Below are 21,977 nucleotides of genomic sequence, written 5' to 3'. Positions count from 1 at the left end.
TGGTGGCTCGCTCACTGGAGCCCCCCGAATGCTGCTGGGAATGTGGCCTCTGCACGGCAAAGCTGCAGAATGAAGGGAAAGTCACCCACCCAACCCCGAACACCCAGCCATCCACGCCCGCTTCCTTACGTCTAAATACACTTTGCCCTACTGCCAGGCGCACACACACACTCCTGACCAACTGCCCAACGCATGCAGATATACACACACACACACACAAGCGTGGCACATTGCTTCCCAAGTTACATTTGGGATCTACAATGCATTCGTATTAGAAACAGCTTTATTTTCACTTCCACTGCTAAATTTAACCTAAACTTGAACCTTAGCCCTAAACCTAATCCTCCGCATGTGTAACCCTAACGTTTACCAAATCCTTCTACGTATAACCTCAAACCTAAACTCAGTCCCAAAATCAGTTCCTTTAGAGGAAAACTCTGGTAACACTGAAGTTCAAGTTCAAGTTTATTTATAGCCCTTAATCACTGTTTACACTCTCAAATGGCTTTACAGGCCCACGGTTTATATAAAATAAAACAACACCCACTGACCTGAACCCTCATGGCAGTGAAGAAAAAAAACTCCCAAAAAGCCACAAAGGCCAAAAGGGGAACAAACATGAAGAAATCTTGGGGAGGATCACAACAAGAAGGGAGCCCCTTCAAGGCCGGGCAGGAGTGCAGTGGATGATGACTGGGCAAATATTAGACCGATTCTAATCCAGACAATTACATGAAATGAAATCAAAACTAATCTAATTAAGGAGCAGATTATGGCAGGTATAAGAGCGGAAAAAAGAACAAATATCAAACATGCAGACAAAGCAAGAATCTCCCTGCACCTGTGCCAAGAAAGGAGGCACTGGCACTCAGACACACTATGGCAGCTTTGTAATTTACTGGAACTGTATAGGACCTCAGAATATACAGATGATGCCAGAGAGGGATGAGTCTTATAAAAGGTGATACTGTTTGTGACTCATGGTCTGAGCTCTAGGGAGAAATGAGCTCAACTCTTGCCTGGGCTCCTTCACCCAAACCCAGACTTCTCAGATTCAGCCCACTGACTCGTGATGTGGACAGTGTCCAACCTGTAGCTGATGGACAGATAGGCCTGATCATGACAAACATGGTAGTTATGGCTGGGATTTTTGCCAAGAAAGCCATTTTGGCCATGTGTTTGTCAGTGCCACGGTCCGCCTGACTTCATTTTGATAATACCTCCCAACCTTTGCCCTTCTTCTCTGTGCCCAGAATCCAGTGTGCACTGTCTCGCTCCCTGACCTTAACAGCAGTTTGTACAACTTCACAGCATATAATCCTATATTTATATGTTATTCTGGTGTCAGGTGACTGTAGTTAAAGCTGCCATCTCTATCTACTATCTGTTCTCAAATGTCCCATCTTAGTTAGTGTCTGGGTCTGTGTGTGTGTGTGTGTGTGTGTGTGTGTGTGTGTGTGTGTATACTGCGTGTGGTAGGGGGGTATGGCTGCCCTCTGAATGCATATGAGGAACATTAAATGCATTGTGTGGTTGTCTTTGAGTGTGTGTGTGTGTGTGTGTGTGTGTGTGTGTGTGTGTGTGTGTGTGTGTGTGTGTGTGTGTGTGTGTGCATGCGTGGGAGAGGATGGGTGTGAAACACTAGAGTTGCACTCCCCTGTGCCCTTACAGCAGCTGAGAGAGTCTGATCCCCGACCCCCTCACTCAACACCCTCATAAGCCCTACTCTGTGTGTGTGTGTGTGTGTGTGTGTGTGTGTGTGTAAGCCTGTGTATTTGTTGCCTTGAGTCAGCTACCAAAAACGTATGTTTGAGTTGATTTTAGACTCATTATTAGTTTGCATTGAGTACTCATGGTTTAGACAAGCAGCATATATCGCACAGTGCCAGGCAAATGTGATATTGTTTCCCTCTTGCTCCCTCTTGTCAAAGATACCCGGTATACACACCGAGTAATTGTGTGTTTGTGTGATTGTGCAAGTGGTGAGTCCAGGAGAATAAAACTGCAGTTTATATTCAGTGTTTTTCTGTGTTCACTGGTCTGGCATTTACATTGGAGCAGTCAGCCTTAAGCACTAGATCACACATTTCTGGCCTGAATCAGACAGACAGACAAACAGGTGGTGGTACCACACCAGAGGATCATGGTCCACTCCACCCGTCTCCTGGCTCAGCCCCTGCCTGCCCTTGTCTGCCTCTCAAGCGCCAGCTGCCCCCCTCCCCAGCTCCCTCCAGCCCTCTAACCTCAGTTATCCGCGCCCTCCTCGGCATGTGGGCACGTGGCTGGAAGGGGGATAGACTCAAAGCTCTGGGTCTGCTTCTTGCTGCTTTCTTCTTTGTGTCTTTCTGTCACTCTCTTTCAAGTTTTCACTCTCTGTCCTTTGTCTTTTTCTCTCGTTTTTGTTGTTCTCTGTCTGTCCCTGTGTCCTTGGTCATTACAGGCAAACCTAAGTTTGAGTGTTCTCTCTCTCTCTCTCTCTCTCTCTCTCTCTTTCTATCATGTAAACTCTCTCATGAGCACACACTTGTGCACACACTGCTACATAAACACTGTAATGGAAGTGTCTGCTGAAAAGTAGATTTGCTAATTCTGCCACCTACTGGAAAATTATGGTCATTGAACCAGGTGCAGATTTATTGGGCTTAACCCTAACACAATTTTGCAGCATGACTTAATGTATTATGAATGGCAAGACATTTTACTCAGGTTTAAGGATGGACTTTCAATGTGGCGTGTAACTTCGTCTTGACGTTCGACATTCGGTAGTCTTACTGTCCAGGAAGGGTGCGTGCTCTGATTGAATTGAAGTCAGCTCCACACCAGGTATTAATGCCAGATTCTGGAGAGAGTAGCGAAAAAAAAAAAAAAAAAAAAAAAATCTGACTTTTCTCTTTTTGTTTTTCCTTTTGTACGCCCACCTGCCTAATTAGACCCATTACTTTTAATTAGGATGTGGCTGCTCATGTGCGTGTTTGTGTGCATGAGAGGGGGAGAGAAAATGAATATGATTGGAAGTGTGTGTGTGTGTGTGTGTGTGTGTGTGTGTGTGTGTGTGTGTGCGTGTGTGTGTGTGGAGTGGGGGTGCCTGTGGGTACAAGGAAAGAGGTTATGTGCATCTTCGTGTGTGGGTGAATGATGCTAATATGTGTTTGCATGTGTGGGCAAGGAGGACGTGACTCTTCAGTTTCCCCGATGTAGCTGCATAGCGTTTTCCCAAGAGTGTGTGTGGTCTGCTGTCTCAGCCTGAAGTGGGTCTGCTGGTATGGAGGAGCAGGCAACACAGAGGGGTGGGGAACAGTTACACCCAGTGACAGACGCAGACAGTCAGGCCTGGGAATGTCCTCAAAGCAAACCACTGGCCAATTGCAGTTGTAATCTCTGTACTTGCCACCAGAGAGCATTAAAGCTTTAAACTGTGAGGGCCATTATATGTCAATTTCTCAGCCTTTATAGCACAGCATTGGTGGCAAGTTGGCACTGCTGCACTTTAAGGGGCCATAAAGCAAAAACAGTGACAAACCTTTCTTTAGCACCATATGCTCAGGCCATTCATTTTTCAAAAACCCGTTTAACCTTTTTGTCACCAGGAATTAAAATATTCTATTGAGTTCTTTCTTTCATTTTGCAAGTAGATAGACAAGAGGCATGAATGTGCACTCACCCACACTTATCTTGTAGAAGCACTCATGCTACAGGTTATCTACATTTATACCAAGGCCTGGTGGTTATGCCAACATTATTTCTCTGAGGAGCTTGAGACATATGGTTCGAGACATGCAAGCTCAGAGCGATCTACTGCTTTTAAGACATATGGGCCTGGAAGCCTTGTGCAAGTCATATTTTATACTTAAAATGCAAGCTTAGAATAGCCTGTTACTGTCTGAACCTGAGGGACAATGGACACCTCTGCTGTACCAAGTGTTCACCACAAGGGTGCAGTGTGGGAACAGATAACACTAAACTGTCAGACCAGCAAGAAGGCCGTAAGATATTGCTTGTATAATGCAAAGAAATTTAGTCCTACTGGAATACTTTTTTGTTTGTTTTGTTTTGTTTTCTGCATAACAAAGTATGTTAGACCATGAACCTCAGGTCAACTTATGCAGGCAGCTTGGACTACAGAGAACATAAAGAGTACTGGCTCTGGTGGTTTCATACAGAGAGAGTAGGAGAGTATATACATTACACTGTGCTGTAACTCTTGATTTGCTAAAGTCAGGATTTGCTTACATAGCCACAGGGAGGAGAGAGAGTGTGAAAGAGAATGTGAGGGAGAAAGAAAGAGCAAGAGCAATTTGTTGCCAAGAGCGAGTCACTTACACCAAATTAATTCAGCTCTTTGCAGTTGCTGTGATTGTGAGATAAATCGATACTTGTTCATTAGCCTGGAGTAGCACTGAAATGAAATATATCCGGCATGCTTGGCTTTGTGTAGGGTGGTAATGGGCTAATGATGAGAGCTGAGCCATAGTAGAAATTGTAGATATCTCCTAGCCCGCGGACTGAGATAGAAAAAGAAGGGTAGAATAGACTAAATGATGGGTATTAAACACCTCTTGGGTGCAAGGTAATCACTATACTGTAAATCTGTGAAGTGTATGTGCATGCTAAGTGAATCATTGTGCCTAATCATGTATCATTTTCCTTTTCTGTTTTTCTCTAACCAGCTTTCCCCTCTAGCTCTCCGTTTGCTCAGTCTTTATTCCAGGGCTCTGTCTCTCCCCGGGGTTTGGCCTGGGTCACAGTGGCCTAGAGAGCATACCAAGACAGGATTGGGCTTGGGCTGAACCCAGAGGGCAGAGTAGCTCTTGTGGTATGCTACAGACTAAGACTGGGAGGAGAGCAGTATTTAGGTTTAAGCTGCTATAGGCTAGAGGCATATAGTAAGTGGATGTGTTACAAACAAGGCACGGCCCACAGCGCACACAGAAAACCAAGATCTGCTAAAGGAGAATGCTGCTTCCCGCTGGAATTTGATAAGCAGTTTTGACATTCATTTGGCAGTGTGCAGATTGGAAATACCACTTCTAAAGAAAATTCTGGCCTGCTGTTAGCAGTGGGCTGCATCTCCACTAGACCATGGTCTACTGGCTGAGAGGGGACTGGGGTCAGCTTTCATCTCCATCCACCCACCAATCAGATAAGCTACATCCAGCCAACAGCTAGCATGACCATGCCAGTCACACAAACATGGAAACAAGCAAACAATCAGAAAGGCTGCTTTCATCACACCAGTCATGTGAAGCTCCGGTAGCAATCGTAAGAGGGAATTGTGCATAATATAAAGGAAAGGAAATGCAAACATGTTTATGAGGCCTCAGAGAGGTGATGGCGAGGAATGGAATAATAAATGATGAAAGGATGGATAAAGAAATATTGATTGGGTACTTGACCTGACCCTACAAAGTCTGTACATGTGTGGTATGTTAAAAGAACATAGAAAACATTTCCACAGTATGAAGGGGAGCCATTCACCAGTACTGTAATACCTTTCATAAAACTGTGGAGGACAGGCATTTCAGTGTGTAATACAAGTAATTTGAACCACTGGACCTACAACCGTACATCTGTGACAGTGCTACCACTCAATAAACTAGCCTGGTCTTACCAGAATCACCCTGGGACTTCTTAAAAAGTGGCAAAGCAATTGAGACCAATGTAGTGGTGTGTAATTCCAACCCAACCGCACAGCCATAAACAGCCATATTTCACTGGTCCACATCACTGCAAAGACAGATAAACAACCCGCTCAGCACAGGTGCTTTGCCTCAGGTGAAGACCAGGACAGCAAGACAAAAACTGTAAAGCCTCATTAGCGTAAACCTCCTGGACAAAAACATTTTATCTTGGCTAAAATGACATAACCCTGCAGTTAGTGTAACTGGAGTCAGAAAGAGCCTGTGGACTGTTCATGTTCTTATGTGGGTCCTCATCAGTAATAGCCAAAGGATGTGTCCCTGCACCCATGCAATTACACTGTAGGTAATGCACTATAAGATTAAGTTAAAGCCACAAAATTCAATGTGACTCTTTCACATTATCATCTCAATTACCATCCAGAGAGGGACACAATTTGATGAACTAGCCCAGTAATGTCCACTGAAATAGCCAATGATAAAGATTAATAATTACAAAGACAAGAACAAGGCAATCATTGGGATTTGAATAGCTTCACAACCCTCCATGCTCTATCACGCAGACACTTCAAAATCACATCAAAAAGAGCAGCCAGTCATAGTGGAGAAAAATCAGCAAAACAGCTATCAAACTTGCTCCAAGGAAGTTCAAAACGAGAGGTCAGAGAATGCTGGAGGTGATTTCTTGGGGTTACTTGGTTCAGCAGCCGAGTCTTCTGAGCAGTGTTGTTGATCTCGTTTGGAGTGCCAACAGGACTGCTGTGGCTGTGCTGCTCTTTATCTCTCTGACCCTGCCTGTCTCTGTCTGTGTCTCTGACTCATCACCCGATCCAGCAGCTTGCCAGGCAGGGGATAAGCGTGACTGAGGGCCCACCAGGCTTCCAGCCAGGACTACAAAATACAGACAGCACCCTTGACTCAACTCGTTGTCGGTTATCTTAGGACTTGGGACACAAAAAAGTACAAATAATTTGAAAGTCAAACTGCTTTGTGGTGATTTCCCTGTAACCACTTTAACTTCTTCTATCCTTGAACAGTTGAACCAAAATCCAATCAAAATTCAAACTTTTCAGCCAGTTTAAACCAGAAATCAAGTTTTATTTTATTTTTAATTTTACTTTTTTATTTGTTGTTTTTACTTAGTGATAAAACAGAACAGTTGCAAATTCGATGACATTTTATGTTGAGTTTTCTGGCAGTTGAACTTGGGACAGCTTCGCCCACAGTCAGCATCGTTAACCATGTTGTCATGGTGTCTCCGAACATTCATTAGGTTCTTGTCTCTCTAGGCTGAGACTGGCCATAGCGCTGCTGTTTCAATTCCAAATCCTCAAGCTGCCAGTTGGATAAAGGAGGAGGAGAGGTTGAGAAAGGAGGAGACAGGGAGATAGAGTGAGAGAGACAGAACTGTTGGGAATGGAACAAGAGGAAATCAAGCCAAGACTGCATGCCCCAGATACTGCTGAGACTGGCAAGTGACTGCAGCTACTGGTGGCATTCTGCATGCTCATGTGGTTACCAGCTGGGTTGCAAAAGACAGTGAGGAGAAGAGAGAGAATGCAGGGAAACAGAGCTGCAGCTGTTAGATGAAGAAATGAAGGCGAAGAGGGTAGATGGCTTGAACTAGAGACATGACCTCTTGATGGGTTTTGATGGAGATCACTGAAGAACTCAAATAATGAGACAGGGAGTAGGGGAGGATAGAAAGAAAAGCACACTGTTTGAGCTTGCCTGCCCCGCAGATGACCTCCCTTGATTTGCCTGCTGTTCTCTTTCTTCTTGCACTCTATATGATCTAAGAATTTCCACTGGAATAATGTTGTCTTTGAAGAACAGGGTGATACATAATATCAACTTTTCAAACATTCACCCACAGAAATGATTTCACTGAGATGTACTTTAATTTGTACTCACTATTATTAGTAATTTAATTAACCTGTCTATGTGCAGTTTGTTTATCCATTCAAACTAGGTCTCTTTAACACTGTTGCACAATGACTGAACAAACCGGTGGCAGCAAACCAAAACATCATGTTGGTGTGAACCGTTCAATTGCGTATGTCGGTGTTGGTTTTAAATCTTTCCCCTGACTGGATATGCTCAATAAGCATTTGTTAGGGTCTCTACTTGGCTGCTCTACACAAATATGGTGCAAACAAGTTCCAACCAGTTGCACAGATGAGATCACATGTCAGCCTGGTGATTTGCTTTGTTACCTACTATTTATAACTAGACCACAGAAATTTCACCAAACCTGACAGCTGACTGTAAGGTAATGATGGCAGTGCTGTTTTGGAAAAACGACAGCAACAAAAGAAGCATTAATTGTATAAATAGATTCAGGGGACAAGACATCAGAGTCGTGAAACAGTGTACTAGCCAAAACTGCTGAGAGAGAACCTCTAAACCCAATTAGGAAATAAATAAATAAGGACGTAATTTATCAGTGAGTCGAGGTCATAATGAAAACCAATGCAAACAAGGTAGTTCTTCTTTTAAAGTTGGGATTAAGTGAGAGTTTTTTGTGTCAATGTGGAACAGCTTTAAGAATTTGTGGCAGGCCTAGTGTCTGTTAATATCTTGTGTGTGTGTGTGTGTGTTTGTATGCATGTATTTGTGCACTCGGGCTTGGGCAGCATTCGTATGTGTTTGCACATGCTCCTATTTACTGTCCCAGAGACAGCATGTGCACATATGTTTATTAAATATTTGTCTTGGTGGCTTTTGACTGCTTGCCTGTTCATATGTTGAATGTTAGTACAGTGAGTGGCTTCTAAGCTCAGAGCGTGTGAGAACAGCCTGGCCTTTCAGAACAAAACCTCCTGTTCAGAGTATTTCAACATGTCCAAGCCCCACTCATAAACCTAGCTGGCTACATCCCTCCTCTCAACCCCTCCCCTGCTCTCACTGCTGGCCTCACTTGAGACTTCAAGACCTCTTGTTCCAGTGTTAAGGAATAGAATGTTAAAACGCTGTGTTTTATGGTAGTATGGGTTTAGTATTATTGTGAAAAGGAGGAGATGCATAGATGATGTCAGTCTGGGTGAATATGTTCTTTGTAAAGACTTTGTTATGGTACCACAATATGTGTAACCTCTTTATCTGCGTTCATGCATGTGTTTGTTTTTTGGAAGAAAGACAGACTGTGAGAGCAAGGGAAGGGAAATATGCACTTTCATATTGGGCATACATCTTCCCCCTTTTTTCTGAACCAGCCAACAGAATTTCATGCTCCATAAAAAAACTCCATACCAGTATATGAAATAGCAGCCGCTGTCTCCCCAGATTATTATACACTTTTCTTCTTGAGTTAATCCTTCCCTGCTTTGTATAAAAGCAAATATTAATATTAATCAATATCAATCTATTTGTGCATTAAAGAGTTTACATAAGATATGAATAGCAAAAGAAATATATGTGTATGATTGGACTGGAGTGGGGGGCAGTCACATTTAGGATCCCTCCTTAGCCTTTCATTGCTGGTCTGGTGTATCCGGTGCCTTCTTCTCAACCACAGCAGGGAAAAAAGACCGGAGGTTGGGATCTTTAGTGGTTCCTTATTCTTGAGGTGCCTGGTGTAAATATCCTTTAGGCAGGGTTGCTGGTATTCCAGGACCAAGCCAAGCTGTTGCTGCACAAAGCAGCAACAGTGAGTCCCCCTTAAGCTGCCCTGATGAGATTTGATTTAGGATCTGATGGAGCTCTGTTTTACACTGTTTAGGGTGAGCCACAATATATTCAGAAGCCCACATCTAAGTTTATATTTAGCCCACAATATCTCATCCCAGTAATTTCTAAGCCCACCAACAGTCTCAGCAACAATAGACTAAAGACTAAAGACCATCATCTAATGGACTCAAGCTAGCTGTGCTGACTTGAAACAGACCCCTCAGCACAAGACCACAAGAGTTACACGGTTAAGATTTCTCTCCAGATCTTCACTCAGTCTTTCAACATTGTGATTCAGCCTACACAGAGCTCTGACAAATTTCACAATTCATTTTCACAATTAACTAAGTATAGCTGATAATATACCTGCTTCTTTTCTGGCACTTTATACTACATATACTCACTTATGACTATACTCTCTTCTTCAGTAATCTACCCACATATTTTGTTAAGTGAGGACAACTCACATAGGTCTGTATAAAATATATTTATTAAATGGCGAAGCATTACAACATGGTTGACTTTGGCAGACTAGATCTGATTTTATGTTAGCTGCTGCATATAATTAGTTCCATAAATTGCTGCTACACATACATATATTACATAGGGATAAATGCAAAACCCCATAGAACATAAAAACAGGTCCAAGCAGGTGGAGCTGGGCAGGAGGTGGGTCAAAGTGATGCTGTAATGCATGAGAAGCAGCGGCAGGGCAGCTACACAAGCAACCTGTCAAAATAAGCTGACGTGACATTTAAAAGGCTTCAAATTTGGGGAGTGAGATATGATTGGTGAGCTATGACAAGCGCGCCAGTCAGGCACCAATCAGATGGCACCAGGGGAGCTCCCTGTCCGAACATGAGATTAACCTGACATAACTGTCATTTCAAGTTCTCAGTCTATTGGATAGGTCTTTTCAACAAGAATGCTCTGGAGCTTTTTGTGTTTTCTGCAGCAGCTCACTTTGTTTGGAGAAAATAGAAGTTGGTAGCTAGTATGACCAGTGATAGCCATCTTGGCCGAACAAACAAAGACCTACACTGACTGAACTCCAAATTCAGCTTTCGAAATAGAAAAACAAAGGAAAGAGGACATCACAGTACTGTCCACACAGTTTGATTGCATGCATTTTGTGTGTATGATTTGTGTGCAAAGTGACGTTTTGGAAGAGCCATGCTAAAACAACAAAAAATTCAAGGCTGTTAGATCACATATTTTAAAGACTATGGCCGTTATGTCTAATTATCACTGGACTAAACTGTGAATAATTCACTGCCCATGCAAACACACCCACAGCAGCTGGGAGGGTGGAGAGAAGGACGGACGGACAGTAGAGTAATCAAAACGGACCAATAACTTCCTGTGTACCTTGACAATGATGCCACCAGCTCTTATCCACTACCCACCTCGGCTGAAATACTACCACACATACACACACACACACACACACACACACACACACACACACACACACACACACACTTCTATCGGTGCATATCGTGATCTCCTTTCAGCCATTACACTCTGTTTGCTCACACTTTCCCTCTTGTCAGTTTGTTTGATGCAGCCTGTTATTTGTTTTGGAAGAATCACATATCCAGGTCAATTTACATGCAGAAATGCACCCGCCAAAGATTGATCCTGAAAGATTTTAGTGTCAAATATTTGGGTAGTCAGCTGTTTGGGAGAACAAGCATTTGATTTGTTCATATGGTTGGCCAGTTATAGTATATGGGTCAGTAACACCTTATATCTTTTGAGGACTGCATCTTAAAGCGCACATGCACACACACACACACACACACACACACACACACACAAACAAACACAGTGTACTCTATTTCTCTTCTTTACATATCATCAGAGGTACTGCTGCAAGGTGTGCCTTGACCTTCAGTGAAGGACAGCCCACCACTGACTGTAGAATTCGCTCTGTAGTCTCTACCACTGCATTTCTTCAAGTTCATATTATCAAAGGTATTCAATATCTTGCTGTAGAACAGGGATAACAGAATATTTTAAACGTCACATTGCAATATGAGTTGTGTTCACTGCTTAGAAATTTTAGAAAATCATTCTTTTACGAAAAGGCAATTGTCTGAAAATTGACGGAAGCTGATAGAAAATTGCTTCCAATGTTTCCTCACCTTAAAAAGGAAAAAAAAAAATTGCTTTTGCCTCAGAAGTTTGTAACATTTGTGAAGTTAAGTTAGGGAAAAGAGTGGACAGCTTGATTAAATCGTGAAATGTTAAATCACTGAAGCCCCAGGGAATTAAAATTCTCACTGAATATCAGTCCGCTACTAGTGGGCAAAGAAAGCATCTGTATTCTAAACTCTTGCAGTTAAAGGCAAATTTATTTCATATTTCTCTTAACTTGACATCTGATTAGTAGCCTAAGCCATGTAGTCTATATTGTATCAGAGTAAATTACTGCCAAATTAGACTCATAACAGAGAACTGTCTGAAGAGCAGAGGCAAGGACTGACAGAGCATTTCAAAGAGATATGAGGAGGAGGCTGATCTGAATTGGCTATACACTTGTTGAAACAGTTCCAAGTGAAATACTGTATATCTAACTTGGGCCATGCAGGATTGAATTCAATATTTAATGTGCAACTCTTCCAAACAGGAAAATCTTTAATGGCTGCATCATTGTGGTAGAGATGTAACCTGCTCCAGTGAAGGTGTATTGTACACTTTTTTAATCTATTAATGCATAAAATGAAAGCCCCTTTTGCCCCATTTTTTATTAGCTTTCTGTGTTTTTTTTTTTTTTTTTTTTTTTTTTTTTTCATTACCTCAGAGTACCTCACGGGATCCTGACATAGATCTCTCAGCATAGTTTGCAGTGACATAAATGCATTATAATTCAACAATTAGAATCAAATGAGCGTACTTGTGTTTATTTCATAGGCTTTTTGTCTTATTTTTGGAGTTATCAGTCATTGCGGGTTATTGTATGGTAGGCTGTTTGTGTGTAGGGGGTGTGGAGGCGGGTAAGCTGTGCTCAGAGGTCTGACAGTTTTGCCAAAAAGGTTAAAGAGAGCGAGAAAAAAAAATAATGGTTGTTTATTGCACTGTGTTTGGTGGGAAGAGAACTGTGACCAGCTGTAGCAGAGCTGTGTGCTCTGATGAGTTTCATTGGAAAGGAAAAAGCTATAGGGGGTAATGCAAAGATGACCCTCCACACGCATACACACACACACATACACATACACCCACACACAAGGTAATTGAGTCCCTGGTGAGTGTGGTGGTCTTGTTACCCCACCAACTAGAGCTCCAGGGTCAGTTCAGAGTTGAGCACAGATAAAAGAAAGCCAGCCTCTCCTTTCCAGGGCCTGATATGTGAATAATTTGCAATGCCCCCTTGCTGCCTCACTCCATACCTCTGATCATATGTTTACACATCCTTACTGTATATAATTATACCAGGGAATGACTGCAGAATACATAATACACACACACACACACCCACACAGAGAACCACACTCCCAAATGCACCACCTTTGTTTTCGCTGCACATCATGATTATTTTATTTATTTGTTTTTATAGTCTACATTATAGTTCATGTCAGATCATTTTTGGGTCAGTGAGAGGGAGGAAAGTTCAAGCATTTGGTCCAGGCAAAGAGGGAGAGGAGAACAGTCAAAGCTGCAAAAGGAAGACTGTTCAGGGGGGGTAAGCGCACTAAAATGAGTCACAGAATGGAGTCAGACGGTGGTGATTCAGAAATTGCACATGTGTAGGTAGTCATTATTGTGTGTTTGCTAGGTTTAGCCTTTGAGACCACCAGAGGAGAGCAGGGCCTATTGATTGCCGACAGCTGTTAATTACTTCACATCCACGCACACAAAGAGAGGCGTTCTTCAGTTGCTACAATCTTTTCTTCTACTGATCTTTTGCAATCTGTGCTGCGGCATGTTCACTGTCATATTTGGTGAGAGAAAAAGGAAAAGAGAGATGGAGCGCAAGATGTTCAATGATGCCTTGAATAACAGGCTAGAAAAGAAGGGAGATGGCGGTGGCGATTAAACTGTGTTGAAACACACCATTACTGGCCTTTGGCAGCCGTCTTATCTTAACATCTGATGTCTGCTTCAGATCTGTCCAGAAATTTACAGCGCAGCAACAATTATGTATATATCAGGTAATCAGCTCTGGGATGTCCTGCTGTGGTCAGCTGTCACATCCTGCAACTAATATCAAATACCCTGCAGGTCCAACACACTGCCAAATGCTCCCTGACACTTCCCTTTTATTAGCCTCCCATCTGATGAGTTCAGTTTCATGTTAATACTGTCATCTCTAGCCAAGACTGGAGACAGACACACACACCCTCGATAACACACAGGCCCCGACTTTCAACGGACGCTTTGGGAACCATTTGACTTTTCAATTAATCATTTATGTCAGAGCGGGGAAGTTGAAAGTCCAAAAGCTATCGATTGATTCCCTCTTGTGTAGACAGGAATCAGTGCCGCAGGTGCAATTAAGACCTTCATTTGTTGTCTAAGCAGACAGCGGGGAGGGCATTAACAGTACAAATTACATGAAGGAGACAGGAGAGGGTTAGAGGGAGGCAGAGGAAATAAAGAATCAACAGGGATGGAGAGAAATGTGGAGAGACAGAGGGTAAAGTGAGGAGAAATTTTAGCATTTTTATGGGCCCTCTGCAAAGTGCTGAGTGCAGCAAGATGAAGTAGTGTAGACCTTATCAACACACTGCTTAGATCAGAGGCCAGAGATTCTCAAGTTCAGCATTTTTATGATCACTACCGCTGATATTCGCATGGAAATATACAAATACATGCTCACACATGCACACACAGAGGAATACACACACTGACTAATATGCATGTACACAAACACGCTCGCACATGCACACATATGCGCACACACACACACACACACACACACACACACACACACATATCCATATTGCACTACTCATAGATTCGCTCTGCTTGAGATTACCATAAGTGAAATCACTTCATCAGCCTTGTGCTGGCCGTGGAACACTTAAAAGGAAAGCATCATTTGAGTTGATGCCAGCACATATAGGATTGGTGTCCCACCTCTTCAGTGCTCTTACAGTGTGTGTGTGTGTGTGTGTGTGTGTGTGCATACACATGCAAAACTATGGGGTGAAGAAAGAGAGAAGGAGACAGGGAGCGAGTTTTGACATTAACATCTTTTGTCCCCACTGTCAATGGCTTTGAAAGAACATACACTTGGACTTCCTCAGTGATGATAAGCACCTGTATTCATTAAAAGGCAGATTTATCAGTATAAGAGTTCATAAACATGATTTTGCTGTTTCTGTTGCCTCATCAAGTCAATATCTTTCTTTTTCCCACCATAGCCCACCTCCATTTATCTTATGATCTCCCATTTTCTCCACAGTTATACTGGCAGAGTGGTAGGAAACGGTCTGCAGGCTCAAAGGCAGAACCCAGAGGTCAAAGTTCGCAGCCCAAACCCCACACTGGCTGAGGTCAAGGACCGGTTGGAGCACTTCAACCAGGTAGGATTACCACTGCACTGCATTCAGACCACTCTCATCACTAATACAGTGATCTCTCTGTGTAGCATAGATGCCAAGCACATCTGTGATGAAGTCTGTCTTCTAATCAATAGGCTGTAAGCTATATCGTATCAGATTTCCTAATAACAATATTATAAACTGAAGCAAAGCAACACATATTGTTATATATGCATTAAAAAAGGGGTTTGCTGTGTTATTAGTCAGCATGAATATATTCACTATTAACATTTAAGTCTTGGTTTACAGTGTGGTTGTATTCCTTAAACAACATAACACAGAGTCAGAGGAATTGTTGAACTATTGTCAGTTTTCTTAGATCAAGAGGCTTGTTTTTTAGTAGAGAGCTAGAAATCAAAGATTAATTGAAAGGATAGCAGGTGAAAGGGAGACTGATAAAAAAGCAAATGACTGTGGCAGGAAAAAGAAAGATGAGAGGCAGGAGCAAAAGGTCAGAAGTGAGTGACAGATAGACCAGGATGACACAAGCAGCTTCAAAGTGACACTGTTTGTCATGTAGATGGGTTTTGGGCTGAAAAGGGCTAGGAAGAAAAGGGACATTTCATACACTCCCTGGAGGCCATTTGAGGAGACAAACAGACCCAGATTTGGTTCCCCTCTGCCCGCCTGCCCCTTTGTTGCCCTGAAAATCATGGCCACAGATAGTAGACCAGTCATCTCTCACTTTCTATCTCTATAGCCCTCCTTTTTGTCTTTTCCCTCTTTAGTCCTTTATTGATTGCTGATACTGCGCTCACATACTCCTTAACAAACTTGCTGTCTGCCCTTTTCTCATTTTGTCCTCTGTTTCTTTGTTTTTTATCATTCTGTCACTTATTTTTTTTTTTGCTCTGACTGTATCTACTGTCAATATCTTTCCATCTCCTTGTCTGCACATATCATTTCACTTTCATTTTCCTCATCTTTTTTTTTTTTTTTATCTCTTTCACTCTCTCCCTCAGCATTTTTTGCTGTCTCTGTTCACCCATATCTTGTATCTTGCATCTGTCTCTGGGCCAGCTTGTCCATCCGTCTGCCATTGACAGCCCAAGATCATTGCTGTCACATCCCAACATCCCATCATGCAGCGCTGTCTGTGGAGCAGTCTGTTGTCATGGTAACTACGCAGAGTTGAGCAAGTGTCCTGTTGACATTTACAGAGTTGAAAAGTCTACCTTGATTCTAGACCTTGTGGCAGAGCTCAGCTGAGTTATTGTGCACATATGCTCACATATGCAGACAGTTTAACAAAATTAAAATATTTTTACATTCAAACATTACTGATTTAACCTTCAGGCATCCTGAAAAGTCTGCTTATATTGACACAGGCCTGAGGTGCTATATGTGTGAACACATATGTTTGCATCTGTTCTTCCGCACTTTATCCTCCCAGCTCCCTAGTACTAAGAGTGCCATACGTGCAGCTGAGCCCATGCGTGAGTAGGGCAGCACAGATCTGGAGCAGGTTCAGCGAGTGAGTGGCTGTGTGATCTACCTCCTGCACATTCTACCCTGTTGTAATTCAGTAAAGTTACAGTAAATATATTCCCATGATCAATAACTCAACCAAAACCTTGTTAAAACATGAAGGACACCTCTTTCCCACAGTAGTAAGGTAGCCATGGGCTACTATGAGTTACAACCTAATTTTCACCAAAATGAGCCAGACAGTTAACACCTGTCTCCACATACAGCCAGCTGTGACTATGCAGGGTCTAAAAAGTGCAACACATAAATAGGTACTAGAAAAGTGTTCAGTAACTTAATTCTCATAAACTGTAGCTTCCCCAAAATCCCATGCATGACTTCTTGTCTAAACCATACAGAGTATTTCCTGTAGATGTGAACATGTCTGACATTAACGATATCCTATTTTGCGCTAAATGTGTGAAAGAGCAACTCTGCCAAAGTCAGGCCCTGATTATCTGCTAATTGCACAGTGTTTATTTGTGAAAAATAAAGAATAATGAAAGAAAACTGTATAGAGAGATGCAAAAATATTCTAGAAAGAGTTTTCAGCTGGTAAAATTTCCCTTGCTGATGCTTACATTTTAAACATTTTGAAATCTTAGACCATTTTGAGTTTTAACTTTTTGTAACTGCAGCTGACTTGGTCAAATATTTACTGAATGATGTAATCTGCTGTTACACCACATCAAGCAGCCATGGCTGTCCTTTATCATTGGTCCTTTTTGCCCTTGCAGTGAAGCCCTTCCCTTGGCAGAGGGAGTCAAATCTTACAGGCAGGCCAGACAAGCCACAAAATAAGTTTATTTGCGGATGATATAACCTTGTTTTTGACAAGCCCATCTGGACTTTTTTTTTTTTTTTTTTTCCCAAAATTAAAAACCTCACTAAGCAGATTCAGTGCCCTGTCAGACTATAAAATTAATTAGGATAAGTGTTAAGTACTGCCATTGACAGGTTCTGACTTTGACAGTCTCCTCAAGGGCTCCGATACCTTGGAATAATAGTGGATAGTAAAATGAAGAATGTATTCAAATTCAATTTCACTGTGTTGATAAGACAGAGAGGGTGACATTATATCTACCAATTTCGCTGATAGGTGGAATTTATTTAATCAAAATGACTGTACTTCCAATAATGATGTATCATTTTCAATCACTATGTATTCAAGTGCCCAAAACTGTTTTAAGATCCTTAGCAAACCTTTGAATCTGGAACCACAAAACTTCAAGGTTCAACATGCCAAAATGAAGCGCAATAGTACTCCCTCTTGGACACAGTTTGAAATTAATGCTCTTCAGGAACAACTCAGCAGGGGTATCATTTACAAATGGAATCCTAAAAGTATTGCTGGTAAGACAAAGCCCTTTTCTATTCATCTTATCAGATACTGCCATGAGGTCTGTAAAGTTTCAAGCTTGGGATTGATTTGTCCTCTGGAACACCTCCGTGGCATCATAGATTACTACCAATGATCTGAGACAATGGGGTCTTTCATTCTTGGTATGAACAAGGGATATCTCAATAGCTTGGTATTAAAATGGCATCTTCATGTCATTCAAGCAACAGAATAAGAAACATGATTTTCCTATCGAGCACATTGTTATTTAAAATTAAGAACCTCAGACATGCCTTGGGAGCTGATATTTTACCCAAGCCCAGAGGAGCTGCTTCATCATACTCAACACTCATGCAGATTTCTTTCCAAAATGAACAATGCCTAAAACCTGATCTGCATAAATCAATAGTAAAATAGGAGCTGGATTTCAGTATTAGAATTGATCAAGGTCTTTTGGCAGTACTGTGCCACAACTCCTTCCTTAACTATCATTGCCAGGTTTAGACCTACTCATTTCAAGTTTTTCCACATTACATTTTCCACATTTTTTATCTCTTTTTTTTCTGTTTTGAAGCCTTGCTCTGGTATTCCAGTGAACCTCTCTAATCTTAACACTTCTAAGGACTCTTAACTGTACAGCATTGCTCAGTGTCCTGTGATTCACTCATGAGGCTCAGTGGGAGCCCATGGCCAGTAAATAAATTGTCACTAATGGTTAGGAAATTCACCGACCTATACTAGTTTACCCCACAGGGATGTGTGGTCTGCTTTTGTCAAAACATGTTCAAAGAATGACTCAACTCAAATCATATGATAGAAGGCTTACTGGTAATTTTTAAATTCCCTCAGCTGAGCAATGACAGTAAGTGAGTCTGAACTCTTCACTAACTAGTATAAGCTGAATTCCTGAGATTAGCAAAGTAAGACATGTACTGTATATTTGTAGAAAATAGGAAAGAGTTTATCTCTAGTCAGAGCACTGTCACACTAAGAGTATAGAGAACTGCTGCTGTTGTATCACGCTGTCTCTGACCCCTGATGTGCCCATGACATTTTCCTCTTAAAGCACTCAGACCCACATAAGACCCCCCTACACATGCAAACATACATGCACACACATGCGCGCACACACACACACACACACACACACACACACACACACACACACAGAAAAACACACAGAAAGTACAGAATTTCCCAGTTGCTACTGAGCTTTGCTTTGTTCCTAAATTTATTTAGGCTACCAGCCACTTTGGCAGGTGAGCAGCCTTCATTTAGATCCCTTTCCATTCTTCAGACATAGTTGGCTTGTAGGATACACAGATGTGCAAACACCGATAAGTTGGTTTTGCTATCTTTGTGGGGACGTTGTATTGACTTAGATTCATTCTTTACCGTCTTTCCCAAATCTTTGCCATAACAAACACATGCCTAACCCTAATCATATGAGTGTATCATTTCCCAATACCTTACCTTAACCTAGCCCTAATTCTAACCTTAATTTTAACCAATAAGCCACAATTAGCATTTCTCCTTTGTGACAACCATCCAAAATGCCCGCACAAACTTGTCCTCACAGAACAGAACAGTGTTTTTCAAAAGTTGATCCTCTGGTTTGGGAGGCTCTGAAGCTCCTGCTGTTTTTTTTTTTTGTTTGTTTTTTGTTTTTTTTTATTTTGCTAGAGATCTAGCAAAACACAGAATTTTTACGATAGAGTATATTCCAGAAAGTAAAAGTAGTAAGTTTTGTCATTAATGTATTGATATGATTGCTAGTGACAGGGGGACTATGTGCAGTAGTGTGGTCTGTGTTTATTTAATAATAATAATAATAATAATATAGGTATCACTACAGTTGGAAAGAAGTATTGGAACAAATGTTTAGTATCTATATTTATCAAAGTATCAATACTTTTGACAACCCTAACACACACACACACACACACACACACACACACACACACGGAAGAGGCAAGCCCTCCAGTTTCTGTCTTGACCTCCTTTAAAATGGTCCATTAAATGAATAGGCCAAGTTGTAGTCTTCCTCTGTGTATTTTCTCCCACTATCCTCTCACTCTGCCAGTAAATGTTGCTAATGTGGACAATAAATGTTTCAAAGGGGATTTTTGATTCCCAGCCATCAGCCCAGCTGTTTTTGGGTGGGGATTCTTTTACAATGGTCTATCTGTTTCCTTGGAACTATTAAGACCAGATCGTTTGTCAGCTTGTCAATTTGCAATTTGGTGTATGAGTCTCATCAGGAGCAACATGCAGTGCAGGGGAAAAACACTCAGATACACTCATCCACTCTCACTCATTTCTTTCTCATCCCCTCTCTCTCACACACTTTAACACAGTTGCATTAATTGAGATGGTGAAAGCTGTGCTTTGGGAAAGTGGTGGACTCAGGAGCTCAGTGTTAAAATGGTACAGGGAGACCTGCTCTGTGTGTGATTGATGAGACTGAATACTGCCTTGCTGTCTGGTTTGGCCTTTGGCCCAGCCAGGTCCATCCCCCAGGGATCACATGTGTTTCACAAACTGGACACACACACAGGACATACCCTCTAGTGAATCCAAATAATTCCTACATATATCAGTCAGTAAACACTGCAAGTACTCAGAGTCACTGTCTGCTCTTGTTAGTGCTCTTTTGTGTTGCATAAATATGTTTATGCACACCTTGGAGAGGACTGTAAAAAAAACTGATTGGTTCACTGTTGAAGAGCAACTCAAAATATTTGGCCGATTTGTCAACAGTTCCCTTCCTGTTTTAATATATGGGAGTCATCCACAGTAGGCTATAGTCTGTGAAGACTTTATTAGGCCTTCACGGTATATGGCTCATTTACGTTTAACCACGCCTGTAGCCATGTCAGGAAAGCTTTTAAGCTTTAAAGAGTTAGTGTAGGCCAGGGATGAAGAGAGTACTTGGGCTGAGCTGGCAGTCAGTCGCAGGGAGGGGACAGATTCTTTCCACTTGAGGAAGAATATGGAACTAGCCTTCACAGGAGCTCTGCTGCTCTTTGCTGCTACCGTGGCAACGATACAGCAACAAGTCTCTGGGAACTAAACTTCATGATCCCAAGCTCATTTAAATTTACGGTAGACAGACTTTACATCAGAAACGATTCAGTAAGACTGAATTCATCTGATTTATTGAACACTATAAGGTGGTCATCATTACATCATTGTAAAGCACTGAGTGCAAAGATCAATAAAAACTATCGGAAATGTGCCTGTTTTTCCATGTTGGGTCATAAATTTGCTCTCATTCTGGGATCCAGGTTCATGAAGACTGTGGCTCTTGCTTTGGGAGAGCTACCAAAAGAAGGCAATGTGACCTGTTTGTGGTTTTGGCAGATATTTTTAAAAATCAGGCTGTGTGGTGAAATCCCCTTTTCAACCTGCGAGAGCTTGCATTTGATTAAACCGAGTCAAAACATCACGTACCAGAGGTTATCTACAGCCAGGATTATTGGCTCCAGTGGCTTAACATAGACTTGAAAAGTACTTTAGTAAATGTTAGTGAAGGAAGGAGAGGCTGTTGGTTTTCTGAAGTGAATTATTCCTGGCGGGTGGATTGCTCCAAGATCTATGATAGATGTTTCAGTAAAAGATAGATAACATAGATAGGATACTTCCCTTCATTTCATTCTCTCTTCTGCCTCACAAGTGCACTATGTTGTGGCTTTAAATATACTAGAGAAACCCACACTAATATAGCTTGTAGGTGAGATGATGACAGTAATGATGGTTATCCCTCATAGCAAACGCCTTGTTGATGTGTCATGTCAGGAGGGCCCCTCAGAATCTCCTGAGCTACCCCTCAGAAGCGCCATTTGAAGTTTGAAAGCCTGTAGCTTCTCAGTAAGACAGAAGCACCTCTCACTTACTGTTGACCCTCATTTCCCACACAGCAGGCCTTTCACTGGTGGGGTGGACGCTAATGGGTGAAGAAGCTGAAGAAGCCAAAAATATGCACATGCATACGGACACACAGCCGCACATACACAGTCTGTGTCTGACAGGAGAAGGGTCTGACCTCCTAACTCTACAGCATGCTGCTCAGTGTCCTGTGACTGACTCATGAGGCTGAATGGGAGCTCATGGCCAATAAATAAAGTGTCACTAATCATTATCAACCTCACGGACCTGCACCACCTTACACCACAGGGGCGTGTGGCTCTGCTTTTGTCTTGTTCAGACTTGTTCAAAACATGACTCAACTCAAATCATATGACAGGAGACTTCTTGGTAATTTTGAAAGTCCCTCTGTTTGGCAGTTATAGTGAGTGTGTCCACGCCTATGTTCAC

General features: G+C 42.0%; 1 protein-coding gene across 1 annotated transcript in view; it reads left to right on the top strand.

Moving 5' to 3' along the window:
* Positions 1-21,977, top strand: part of gpc5c (glypican 5c) — a 102,076-nt gene that overhangs the window by 50,205 nt on the left and 29,894 nt on the right. The window contains exon 7 of the mRNA XM_030073559.1: positions 14,716-14,836. Coding sequence (XP_029929419.1) covers positions 14,716-14,836 — 121 coding nt within the window. The remainder of the gene's footprint in view (positions 1-14,715; positions 14,837-21,977) is intronic.

Source organism: Myripristis murdjan, chromosome 17 (genome assembly GCF_902150065.1).
Source record: "Myripristis murdjan chromosome 17, fMyrMur1.1, whole genome shotgun sequence".
NCBI classification, from domain to species: Eukaryota; Metazoa; Chordata; class Actinopteri; order Holocentriformes; family Holocentridae; genus Myripristis; species Myripristis murdjan.
Note: the sequence above shows the minus strand (reverse complement) of the source record. Positions and strands in the feature narration are given on the sequence as shown.